This window comes from Sinocyclocheilus grahami, unplaced genomic scaffold, assembly GCF_001515645.1.
Source record: "Sinocyclocheilus grahami isolate Dianchi unplaced genomic scaffold, SAMN03320097.WGS_v1.1 scaffold190.1, whole genome shotgun sequence".
NCBI classification, from domain to species: domain Eukaryota; kingdom Metazoa; phylum Chordata; class Actinopteri; order Cypriniformes; family Cyprinidae; genus Sinocyclocheilus; species Sinocyclocheilus grahami.
The window spans coordinates 589,054-602,998 of NW_015505369.1; the positions used below are offsets into that span (position 1 = coordinate 589,054).

At 35.6% G+C, this 13,945-nt stretch overlaps 1 protein-coding gene across 1 annotated transcript in view; it reads left to right on the forward strand.

The window, feature by feature from the left end:
- LOC107594754 (NT-3 growth factor receptor-like) overlaps positions 1-13,945 on the forward strand; it is a 132,384-nt gene that overhangs the window by 97,788 nt on the left and 20,651 nt on the right. Inside the window, 1 exon segment of the mRNA XM_016284928.1 lies at positions 9,143-9,331. Coding sequence (XP_016140414.1) covers positions 9,143-9,331 — 189 coding nt within the window.

Here is a 13,945-nt window from a genome sequence, read left to right on the forward strand (position 1 = left end):
AAAATAATGACAGGCCTTCGAATTAAATAAATAGCTTTTTAGTTTTTCAGGTAGGTCTAACAGTAGGGTTAAGATATAATTTTTTTTGTACCAATTATCCAAATAATGTTTAGTCCTAGAAAGCTAATATTATCACGTGAGCATAACATAGCGGTTAGCAGATGAATGAATGAGAGGGCAGTGTTACCAGAGTTGCCCATATACCACACCATGTTACAGCACAGTAGGGCTATTGCAGACAGAAACAATACTGTACTACCATCCTACTATCCATGTTTCCTGTCGGCTCAATTTTTGAGTGGACTTTGCTGTTCCGATTCGCATGAACGGTATACGAGTGGAGCGACTGTCCCACATAGAGCGGGATAATACGCAGAGCGTCACACCACGTGAAAGTGAAACCTGAGCAGTGAACTAATTTTAGGCAGCCGAAATTTCGGTGCATCTCTAATTATTGGCGACATCAGAAATGGATATTATATCGATGTTTTTTGAACATTTTAGCAATTTAAAAATATTAAAAAATGATTTTTTACACGGCACCCCTGCTCTCGACAGACGGCACCCCGGTTGGGAAACACTGGTCCACCGCATACAGTGCGTGTCGGAAACGAAACGCCCATTGCCATGATGGAATGACAGCCCTGGAGACTTGTCAATACATAGAAAAGATGGTACCGATGGTACCTTACCATTTCGAGCCGGAGTCTGCTGATGAAACGGTTGAACTGGCTGATCGACAAGAGACTGATTCGCAAGCACGACTGGAGCAGGACGTTTCTCAGTTGTAAGTGTCAAGTGTTAACAAGTTTGTGGTGATTATAAGATGTGATAAAACAAATTTACTCTCACAGCGCAGGATACAGCGTCTTCTCGACATGATGTTAACCACACGGAAATTTTACTCTTTGTGGGCGGGCAAGTTGACGACGTAGAACGTGGAATGCGAATGTGTAACTTCGTGACGTAGAGCCGTAACAGAATAAGATTTGAATTCCTGACGACTCGTTTAGGCGATTGCAAGCCGACTGTTTTTTTTGATAGATAATAACTTTATTTATCGTGCACTGTCAGCTTCAAAACTTTGCAGATAGTTTATGTTCACATACAGCTACATGACACACTGCATGAAAGTTAATATTCGAAAAGGCATAATAGGGGCACTTTAAAGCTATTCTGTTCAATTATCCACATTATCACATCTGAATGGACCAAGCGTTGCGCTGTTTATCACTTTACATCGTGGCGGAAGCACAGCGCACCTTCGCCATCAACTGTGCGGGTGACTGATCATGTTTTAATGACTCATCAATGTTTTAATATATTTGTTTCTCCAATAATTCTGCAGACAATTCTCCAATGTCTGCTACTACTAGTCAAAACGGCAACTCTGGCAATCACTATAAATAGCTACATGAATCTAAATTAAATATTTCTCATATCTACCTTTGATGAGCAAAAACAGTGTTGACAGGGGAATCCCTGTGTTCCAGACACTGTAACAGGGTCACACACACAATGCTTTTATTTTTAACAAGTGTTTGAATTATTAAATGAAGCGTTTTGCACTTTCTCTCGTTTTGTTCTCAATTTGAGCTTGTTTGTTCCTGTGAACTTGTCACTTTGTTCTTGTGATGGGAGTAACACAGCTATATTATGATTTAAGAGCTGCACAATATAGTCCAAGAGCCCCTATGCACACGCCTTGCAATTGTGACATAAGAAAAAATGTAAAATAGAAAAAAAAAAACAGATTTGCAAGATATAAACCTAGAATTGGGAGATTAGGAGACAATAAATCTGAGTTTATATCTCACAATTTTGAGTTTGTATGTTATAACTTTTTTTTCTCAGAATAGTAAGAAAAAAAGTAAATTGCGAGTCAGTGTTTTCCATAGCATCCATAGATATCCATACATCCTTAAACACTTTGCTTTGTCAGATCATTTGCGGTAAATAGAATGAATATGTTTGTAATCTTTATTCTACATAGCTTCCTCTCATTTGAGTTCAGTATGAAGTGTTTTGCTAGCACTAAAGAGTCCAAATCTATTTTCGTCTTGGCCTGCTGCTGTGGGTTTTGAATGTAGCTTGTTGAGTTTTCTTTGCACTGTTGGATCAGTGAAGTCATGGGGACGCGCAGTAGCCTGCTCGATAGCAGTCTTACTGTCAGAATCTGAATGATCACATGTTTCTGTGTGCTCCCTGCGACTCTGTAATAAAAGGTAAATATTTAATGGCCCCTGCTCAATCGTGGTCCACCACCGACTGCCCAGGATGATGCAACCTTATCAATTTTGATCACACCTCCCTCGGTTTAAATGGTTGGAGTCTGACTGATGAAAGCAGCTCTTTATTTTTTCATTGCAGTTCTGTTCAGGAGAATGTGTGCTAGACTACGAATCAAGCTGTGCCAATGCTTGTATAGTGCTTGCTTAGCTTTTCTAATGTTCATGAAGCCTTGGCAACATTATGAATTACACGAGTTGTAGTTTTTCCTTGTTAAGTTAATCACACGTCCACTACGTTTCTGTTTTTAGTCTGTTCAATACAGTTGCAGAATGTTCTCGACTATTGAGTTTATGGTTATTTTTATTTACCCTTGTAACATATTGACATATTGTTTGCGAACTGATGTGGTTGTACAATGACAAACACATTTTTTACATTACTTTTTTTTTTGCATAACAAATGATTAATACATATAGGTATCTAACTGTTACAAACATGTCCAGGTCATATTTAACACCAAAATCAAAGAAAGAGATAAAGTATAATTTGCTTGATAAAATTAAGCATTTCTTCTTTTTACATTTTTATGACAATTGAGCACATTTTTTCAATTTCTATACTATTCAATTGCATATTCCCATTAATATTCAATCATTACTCTTAAAAATATATACCTCAATATTGTACAGTATGTAGTATTCATGGTATTTGTTATATCTGTTTTAATTTATGCTAATTTTATGCTGAGTAATGAGAATCAAATCAGAATTACCACTTAGAATGATTGTAATGAGTTTTGATCCAGATTTATTTAATATGTTGAGGGTAAATGTGCTAATTTGTTATGAAAATAATGTCATTAAAACCTTAAATGCTCTTAAAATATGCCTCTCTTAATGCAATATTAAATAAATATTTAAATACATTTACCCATTTATTTTTCAGGGTAAAATTACCTTGGCTTTTCGTGAGATACAGCCCATTAACATCAGTAGCTAAAGACAAACTAAGCTTGTATGATGCATATGGTTGGTTTAGCATTCTTGTAGAATGAAATATTCTCCTGCTTTTCTCCCAAAGCTTTTTATACAATCATAAACAAAATAAATGATCGGCCCAATGGAGGAGTCATAAATTTCCTATAGCCTACTTCGTGAAGGATCATCAATAACGGCCGATATTCAGACACTCCCTCAGAGTGCGATTCGACTGGGAACACCAAGACTTACACTCAAATATTTAATATCAAACTCTCAGATTTACTTTGTGCCAACAAGCATCATTTCTCACTAGGACCCTAAATGTCAAACTCAAAAGACATGTGGTTCTGTACATGAGGTGTGTTTACTTTTACCTACGTGTTCTGTCACCACATGAGCTACTGAGCAGAGGCTTCACCAGTAAGAAAAAATGTAAAATAGAAAAAAAAAAAATTGCAAGATATAAATCTAGAATTGGGAGATTAGGAGACAATAAATCTGAGTTTATATCTCACAATTTTGAGTTCGTATGTCATAACTTTTTTTTCTCAGAATAGTAAGAAAAAAAAAGTCAATTGCGAAAGTCAAAAGTCATTTTTTTCCATAGCATCCATAGATATCCATACATCCTTAAACAATTTGCTTTGTCAGATCATTTGCAGTAAATAGAATGAATATGTTTGTAATCTTTATTCTACATAGCTTCCTCTCATTTGAGTTCAGTATGAAGTGTTTTGCTAGCACTAAAGAGTCCAAATCTATTTTCGTCTTGGCCTGCTGCTGTGGGTTTTGAATGTAGCTTGTTGAGTTTTCTTTGCACTGTTGGATCAGTGAAGTCATGGGGACGCGCAGTAGCCTGCTCGATAGCAGTCTTACTGTCAGAATCTGAATGATCACATGTTTCTGTGTGCTCCCTGCGACTCTGTAATAAAAGGTAAATATTTAATGGCCCCTGCTCAATCGTGGTCCACCACCGACTGCCCAGGATGATGCAACCTTATCAATTTTGATCACACCTCCCTCGGTTTAAATGGTTGGAGTCTGACTGATGAAAGCAGCTCTTTATTTTTTCATTGCAGTTCTGTTCAGGAGAATGTGTGCTAGACTAGGAATCAAGCTGTGCCAATGCTTGTATAGTGCTTGCTTAGCTTTTCTAATGTTCATGAAGCCTTGGCAACATTATGAATTACACGAGTTGTAGTTTTTCCTTGTTAAGTTAATCACACGTCCACTACGTTTCTGTTTTTAGTCTGTTCAATACAGTTGCAGAATGTTTTCAACTATTGAGTTTATGGTTATTTTTATTTACCCTTGTAACATATTGACATATTGTTTGCGAACTGATGTGGTTGTACAATGACAAACACATTTTTTACATTACTTTTACATTACTTTTTTACTTTTACAAATGATTAATACATATAGGTATCTAACTGTTACAAACATGTCCAGGTCATATTTAACACCAAAATCAAAGAAAGAGATAAAGTATAGTTTGCTTGATAAAATTAAGCATTTCTTCTTCTTCTTCTTCTTTTTTAATTTTTATGACAATTGAGCACATTTTTTCAATTTCTATACTATTCAATTGCATATTCCCATTAATATTCAATCATTACTCTTAAAAATATATACCTCAATATTGTACAGTATGTAGTATTCATGGTATTTGTTATATCTGTTTTAATTTATGCTAATTTTATGCTGAGTAATGAGAATCAAATCAGAATTACCACTTAGAATGATTGTAATGAGTTTTGATCCAGATTTATTTAATATGTTGAGGGTAAATGTGCTAATTTGTTATGAAAATAATGTCATTAAAACCTTAAATGCTCTTAAAATATGCCTCTCTTAATGCAATATTAAATAAATATTTAAATACATTTACCCATTTATTTTTCAGGGTAAAATTACCTTGGCTTTTCGTGAGATACAGCCCATTAACATCAGTAGCTAAAGACAAACTAAGCTTGTATGATGCATATGGTTGGTTTAGCATTCTTGTAGAATAAAATATTCTCCTGCTTTTCTCCCAAAGCTTTTTATACAATCATAAACAAAATAAATGATCGGCCCAATGGAGGAGTCATAAATTTCCTATAGCCTACTTCGTGAAGGATCATCAATAACGGCCGATATTCAGACACTCCCTCAGAGTGCGATTTGACTGGGAACACCAAGACTTACACTCAAATATTTAATATCAAACTCTCAGATTTACTTTGTGCCAACAAGCATCATTTCTCACTAGGACCCTAAATGTCAAACTCAAAAGACATGTGGTTCTGTACGTGAGGTGTGTTTACTTTTACCTACGTGTTCTGTCACCACATGAGCTACTGAGCAGAGGCTTCACCAGTTCAGATAATTGCAGAAGATTGCAAAACTTCTTCAATCTGACATTCATGCAATTTAAATACATGGCTACAGCTAAAACCTTATGCCTTATTCAAAGCCTAATAAATTCAACATGCAATACAAATAAACAAGTCACTTGTGCACGTCACTTTCAGTCTGGTGTTTGCGTCTTGTCTGCGGCTCTGCTGTTATGGCAAGACTTCACACACCTTGCACCTAGGGTTGTATTTGCGGGGGTTACACCTATAGCAAGTCTGGGCAATGCTCCATAACCCTGAGACAGTCAAGGTGAGAGAGAGCAAAAAAAAAACATTTTCAGGTCTCTTCAACTGCTACTGGCACAAGAGTTGGTGAGATTTATTGATTTGATGAAAAACTATTATTTCTGATGTTATAGCCTTTGAAATTCACAGGATGTGACAAACTCACCTAGTGAGCTGCCTACCTAGACAGCATTTGAAAGCATCATGGGGCACAAAGACTTAAGCGGTCTTTTAAGATCTCCTCATTTGGCCAATTTGCATGATGTGTATCCTTCACTGAGAGGGCAAAACCAAAATGGATCTTGACTAGCTAATTTAAAATAGTCCAAGATGGCTTGTGGACATAAATGTGGAATATAAATATATATTTAATCTTATTAAAAAGTGAATATTTTACCCAGCATTTATTGTGTGTGTGTGTGTGTGTGTAGATAGAGGGCTGCAAGGCTGACAAACCAGAAGCTTCACACTGATTTCCTTCAACAAAACCCAATAGGATTTTTCTATTTGTTTTTGGATTATTAAATAAATAATAAAAAAAATGTAAAGGTGTACACTGTAAAAAATGATCATGGTTTTAAAGGTAAAAGACTAAAAATGGTATGGTTTAATGGTAAAAACCTATATAACTGTAATATATCTAACCTTACATTTAATGTAATTATACAGTAAAATACTGTTAAATTCACAGTTTTTGAAAGTAAACAAGAACCATTTATTGTGTAATTTACAGTGGAAAAACTAAAAATGGACTCTCAGAATTCCCTGTGTGACACTTCAACTATGCTGCTTAGTTTTTCTTATCTCTTATGTACATTAGATCTTATGCTTTTTTATCTTACATCTAATCTTGTTAATTATTGTTTAATGCATTATTGTAGTGTCCTGCATGTTACCATAATGTTGTTTAGTATCTGTGTGAATGACACTGTGCACCTTTTATATATTAGTATTTACCTCAGCTTGTGGAAAAGCTGCTTGTGATGAGCTTTGCGTCATCATGTGACTTTCTCATCACCACCTGTTTTTGGTGGTTGTCAGTGTGCAAAACAGATATTAATACTTCAGTATATCAGTAAAACATACAATGTTGCTACAATATTTTTTATTGTAAATTTCTTGCAACCACAGCTGCTTGTATTTTACCTTAATTTTCAGTTGTTGTTGTTTTTTATATATATAATGTATGATACTTACACATTTTGTTCAACAAGATAATCTTCACAAATTAACACAACTTTCATGAATTTTGAAGCCTAAATACAATCGCCAGAAGTAACAGGCTAAAGCTACAGTCTACTACAGATAAATGACTTCAGTGTCACCACCAAGCTCTTTCAAAGTCTTTCAATCTGAATTTATAATCTACAAGTTATAAAGTTTGAGTTGAAATAGTTTGCTAGAGCTCAATTATAAACATAGCAAGGCTGTAAGATCAGAGTTATATGAATTTACCTGTTCACTGTGATGACATTTATAGTCCCCAACAAGCTCTGTAGTTCAATTTCATTTTTAAGCAACGTAAAAGCGTAAGTCACGAGTTGGGTATTACTGATATATTCATGTTGTAGAATAAAACATGAAAATACCATGAGCTTATTTCAGATATCTAACCAAAAACCTATTCGAAAAACCCACTGACATCAGGATGATGGAACCAGAAAGTTTAGGACTCATTTGTGCAGCACTCTGTAGACAGTAAGGCAGCTCACTAGGTTTTGAAACAGAGCTAGAGATTTTCATTAGAAAATCTGGGTATTCAGACAAATGGGATTCATTTTCACATTAGGAAAACAGAATTTCACATCAAGCATTAACTGACAAGAGCTCAGCTTGGAATTAATTCACTGAAATGATGCTCATTAGGTGGGTTTACAGATATCTGTCCAGGTCTGAACTATTACAAACAGGTTTTAGACATTTGAGGAGACAAAAAAACAACATTCAGTACTTCAGTCCCTCTGTGCTGATGATTTGCTTGGTTGGTCATGTTTAAACCAGTCCCCTGAGTGTGCTTGTGAATAAACAACTGTTTTGAAGAGTCCTGTTTTGAGGTGGGCTTGTTGAAAATTATATGTTTACCAGCAATAACACCACCCTTCCTTCCCAATTCTTCAATTCAGCTCTATGGCTCTCCCTCAGGAGGCAAATTTGGATGATTTTAAACCACTGTCAATTTCACAATTAATAAATATGTAAACTTGATGAAAGCATTTTTGTCGTCTTTGTAGTCTTGTGAAGGTTTTATGTTGTGAAATGAGCCGAACTTGTGAGTACACGTTTCACTGTTTGATGTTGTGATCCATTTCAGTGTGGTTGGTTCTAAAAAATACAATTTGACCCTATTTACGCTACCGTTCAGAAGTTACAAAAAATGTTACAAAGGCCATGTACACACTGCAGCTAAACATTGGTTGTCAGTTCACCTTTTCCTGTTCTGTACACACACTTCAGTAATTTACAGGAGTGACAACTGCGAAAATGCAAGTAGTGACAAACGCATTTGCAGAAATTCTGTGTGTATTGAACCGAACTGTTGTTAATGACGTATTTAAATGCGTATAAGAGTTGTGTCTCTTTTCTGCATGCGTGGTGCAAGAAATCACAGTGAACCAGGTGCAATTTGACTCATTAGAGTTGCCAGATCTTGCTATAAAGAACAACAAATAAGAACAAGGCTGTAAAAAACTTAAATCCAAATGCATTATCTTGGAAATTTGCCACATACCAAAATATCGCGACCTGCACCTGCATTCTTTATTAACTCCATAAACTAGATTGTATAAGCCAAGCCCAAACAACAAACCCACAGATGCTTAAATAATGTTGCTTAGAATAAGTGGACATGGCAACCCTTCAAGAGCGTGCTCTGCCAAGCAACCTTCCAAATGTAAACACAACATGATGGCTCTGTCGACGATGGTTTAATTAATATCTCCGAACATAATGAGTCTTTGGTCACTGTAATATTTCCAAAAATAGCAGATACCAACCACTGAAGATGCCAAAACGTTGCTATGGTTACCATGGTATCAGTCATAGCAATTTCAAAAGTGAATTCTGTTCCGTACACACACAAAACTGTAATTTAGGGAATTCACTCCCGTATTTAAGACCCCTTTAAGTCATCCTGTTTAGCTGGTGTTTAAAGTATAATGTCTCCTTTGGCTCTTTACAAAGATAGTAATCAGCATTTACATTTGGATCAAAGCCATGTTGTGGTAGAACATCTTTGTTTTTTTCAGTGCTTCTAAATAACATTCACTCTGGTTGTCCGTTTATCATTACTTTATGCTTGCTCTACAGGCCCAGTGGCAGTCATCAGCGGTGAGGAAGACTCTGCAAGCCCTCTTCATCACGTCAACCATGGTATCGTCACACACTGCTCTCTCGACGCGGGACCGGACGCCGTCGTAATCGGCATGAGTCGCATTCCTGTCATTGAGAACCCGCAGTACTTTCGACATGGACACAACTGCAACAAGCCAACCACTTGTGAGTACACGTTTCACTGTTTGATGTTGTGATCCATTTCAGTGTGGTTGGTTCTAAAAATACAATTTGACCCTATTTACGCTACCGTTCAGAAGTTACAAAAAATGTTACAAAGGCCATGTACACACTGCAGCTAAACATTGGTTGTCAGTTCACCTTTTCCTGTTCTGTACACACACTTCAGTAATTTACAGGAGTGACAACTGCGAAAATGCAAGTAGTGACAAACGCATTTGCAGAAATTCTGTGTGTATTGAACCGAACTGTTGTTAATGACGTATTTAAATGCGTATAAGAGTTGTGTCTCTTTTTTGCATGCGTGGTGCAAGAAATCACAGTGAACCAGGTGCAATTTGACTCATTAGTGTTGCCAGATCTTGCTATAAAGAACAACAAATAAGAACAAGGCTGTAAAAAACTTAAATCCAAATGCATTATCTTGGAAATTTGCCACATACCAAAATATCGCGACCTGCACCTGCATTCTTTATTAACTCCATAAACTAGATTGTATAAGCCAAGCCCAAACAACAAACCCACAGATGCTTAAATAATGTTGCTTAGAATAAGTGGACATGGCAACCCTTCAAGAGCGTGCTCTGCCAAGCAACCTTCCAAATGTAAACACAACATGACGGCTCTGTCGACGATGGTTTAATTAATATCTCCGAACATAATGAGTCTTTGGTCACTGTAATATTTCCAAAAATAGCAGATACCAACCACTGAAGATGCCAAAACGTTGCTAAGGTTACCATGGTATCAGTCATAGCAATTTCAAAAGTGAATTCTGTTCCGTACACACACAAAACTGTAATTTAGGGAATTCACTCCCGTATTTAAATGCGGTTGTCACTCCTGAAACTTTACAGTGTGTACGTGGCCAAAAGATTTATATTTCAACTAAATTATGTTCTTTTGAACTATTTAAATGTATCACATTTTCCACAAAAATATTTAGCAGCACAGCTGTTTTCATCAATGATATGAAATTTTCTACAGCACCAAATCAGCATATTAGAATTATTTCTGAAGGATCATGTGACACTGAAGACTGGAGTAATGATGCTGAAAATTCATTAAAATTGACATATTTTACATTTTAAAATATTAGAATAGCATTGGTGAGCATAAGAGACTTCATTCAATAACATTATAGAAATCTTACCGACCCCAAACTTTTGAACAGTAGTGTATATTAATACTGTTCCTGTATGTAATGATTCATCTGCACAATTATTTCAGTTGTGGTTTTGAATGCCCACTTTTCAAAATCTAATTCCTAAAGGATAAAATACAATCCAAAAAACAAAAAATAAATCTAAGGGCAGCTGCATGAATTTGATCCGCTTATGTAGCTTGCTTTTTTTTCTGATTTTTAATTAATTTTAATTTTGTACAGTATGCAAATGCATGGTCAACCTACATTTTTGAGTGACAACATGTTTAATAAAACTAAAAAAATAAAATACTTCCTCATGGCCACATAATCACATATTTCAGAATGAATATTTTTAATGGTGATGGAAATAACTAATATCCTCATCATATAGTGCAGGATATGGGCCACTATGAAGATATAGTGTTAATAAGCACAATAGTGTTAAAAATAGATGACTTTTGGATACCTGTAGCTTGCACTTATTGCAGAGTGCATGGGAACAGATGCCAACTCCATTGTTTAGTATCAATGGCCAGGAATGTAAATGTAGAGCTCCTGCCCAGAAGAGTTTTCGTTAGCCAGTTTTAGAGGCTAAAAGGGGCCCTGATTTTTTTATAGCACATAGTATGGTATATATGGAGACACAGACTGTGTGTTGATGTGTGCAAGTCTATTTATATTCGAGGCACACAAAAGTGGTCTATTCACAGGGTGCACTGATAGCTATGAAAAGGAATCCAAAGGCAAAGGACAATCACATTTTGCCCTCATGAATAAATTAACTCTTTATGCATAATGGATGGCATAAAATCTTTATGGCTGTAGATACATAACCATCATGGTGTGCCCACATCTGATGAGTGTGTGATATTTAAATGGCAGTTATCTGCTTAAGATAGGGTATATTTTTGACTTCTCAGGCTCTGGGCTACTTGAAAGCACTTTATGTGCTAGCTGTAGTAAGCTGAATCATTTATATAAAGATACACCTTATAAAAATGGTCCAAGGTTCAGCTCATGATTTTTTTATAGATAGAACATAAACTAGTGAGGCGTGTGGGATGGATATCAGACCAGTTTCACCCAGTTAACAGTTTACAGTTTTAGATATCTAATCACAATCCAAATCCATAAAGAATAGAACATGCATACTTCAGCTTAGAGGATGTGCATTACAGGGCAGATCCTCCAAACAATATGTATAGCATGAATAAGATCAACCCTATTTTTAGGACTGTGATTGTGGATTTTTCATTGTGATTTATATCACATTTTCACAATAGCAGGGTTTCTGCGGGTCTTAAAAGTCTTTAAATCAGAGCATAAAGTCTTAACTTCATAAAGTCACGGCATTAAATGTTGCATGCACTGCAAAAAAAATATATATATATATTCCTCAGTATTTTTGTTTGTTTTCCAAATCAAATATACACGACCTTAAGTCAAGATACATTTACTTTCGAAAGAAAGATATGAATCAGTTTCTCAGAAAACTAATTCATATCTTTCCTTCGAAAGTAAATGTCAAATATAACAAATACAATAATGACAATGTTATACATGGTCATTATTGTATTTGTTATATTTGAAATAATATGTTAATAATATTAGACAAAGTAATACTTCATATTGCAAAATTTAAACTGCAATTCATAAAAAATATATGCATTATTTTATTCCTTTACTGTAATACATTAATGAGAATCTAATAATGGGAATAATGGGAACTTAGAAGTAAAATCTGGACGCATTATGGTCATTTGTGGAAAAATGGCTTTAATTGTCATGAATGTCACAATGCAAGAAAAAAATATTTGATCATAAAATAGACTTAATTTTTATGCTAAATATGAAATATGCTAAATGTGAAATTTCCCTGTAAGAGTGTAATTTCTACAGGAATTTTCACAAATAAAAATATAACTTTGATTACCGTTTTATCTGTAGACTGCTGCAGTAGGTGTATTTTTGAAAGGAAGCTGTTGCACGGTTTCAAGTAAGCGAGTCCCTTGAGCCATAACATGCTGACTTTTCAGGAATCCATAAGATGACTGACTCACACAAGCTATTCTGCAATTACAACTGAGTTGTGCTGCATTTACTTTCCTTTTCAACCCAAGGTGAGTTCATACCTGAACTACACAGCATCTCCGTTGGTTAGCTCCAACTAACTAACACAAACTAGAGTTATGCTTTACCTAGATCCAAGAATAATCTCTAGCGCCTTGTTTTTACATGGCGACATGAATTTGCTTTGTGTCACAGATCTGTTTTAGGAGAACAGTCTAAACTGCTTAAATTGTTAAAGACATTCCTTCACTATGCATTTTGCCATCACGAAACAAGATTATGTTAACATAACACATTTATTTCAGAAGAGCAAGGGAAATTATGTTTTCCATGAGATGGCCCTTTAATTTCTTAAATTATTAATCATGAAATATTTGCAGCTGGGATTTTTGGCATAAGTCATGGGAAATACAGCGGCTGGATCACGTGCAATAGACTGAAGATCATTATTCAGATATAGCAGTATTCCTAGAGGAAGTGAGTGCACTAGCATCTACAATGAGCTCCTGTGAGTACAAAGGCTATAAATACAAGATCCTGACTGTGCATTGCAAATATGGATGATTTTGAGCAGTGCTGCGTTTGCCACATTTATCAGATTGTCAGATTATGTCCCTTGAATTTAAACAAAATGTCATCAATGATCTGTGAGTACAAAGACTATAAATACAATATCCGGACTGTGCATTGCAACTATGGATGATTTTGAGCAGTGCTGCGTTTGCCACATTTATCAGATTGTCAGATTATGTCCCTTGAATTTAAACAAAATGTCATCAATGATCTGTGAGTACAAAGACTATAAATACAATATCCGGACTGTGCATTGCAACTATGGATGATTTTGAGCAGTGCTGCGTTTGCCACATTTATCAGATTACAGTATGTCCCTTGAATAAAACAAAATGTCATCAATGATCAATAAAAATAAATAATTCAGAATAAATATTTCTTTTATTTACCTTTTTTTTTATTAAAGGTGCCCCTAGAATGGAAAACTGTATTTACCTTGGCATAGTTGAATAATAACAGTTCTGTACATGGAAATGACATACCGTGAGCCTCAAACACCATTGTTTCCTCCTTCTTATGTAAATCTCGTGCATGCAAAAGACCACTGAAAAATAGGCGAATCAGAACATACACTGACTGTGACGTTACAGTCAGGATCACTAATAGTTACGCCCCCCAACATTTGCATATACCATGTTCCATGTTCTGTGCCAGCCGCCAGCCGTACCTGCACAGCCGAATCATCAGAAGTTCTGCAAGTATTGTGAAAAAAACAAGCTAGGATAATAGCGAAAATGGCAGATCATGGAAATAAATGTTATGTTCCAGGCTGTGCAGGGGATGTGATGTGCAGGGATGGGTTGGTGTCT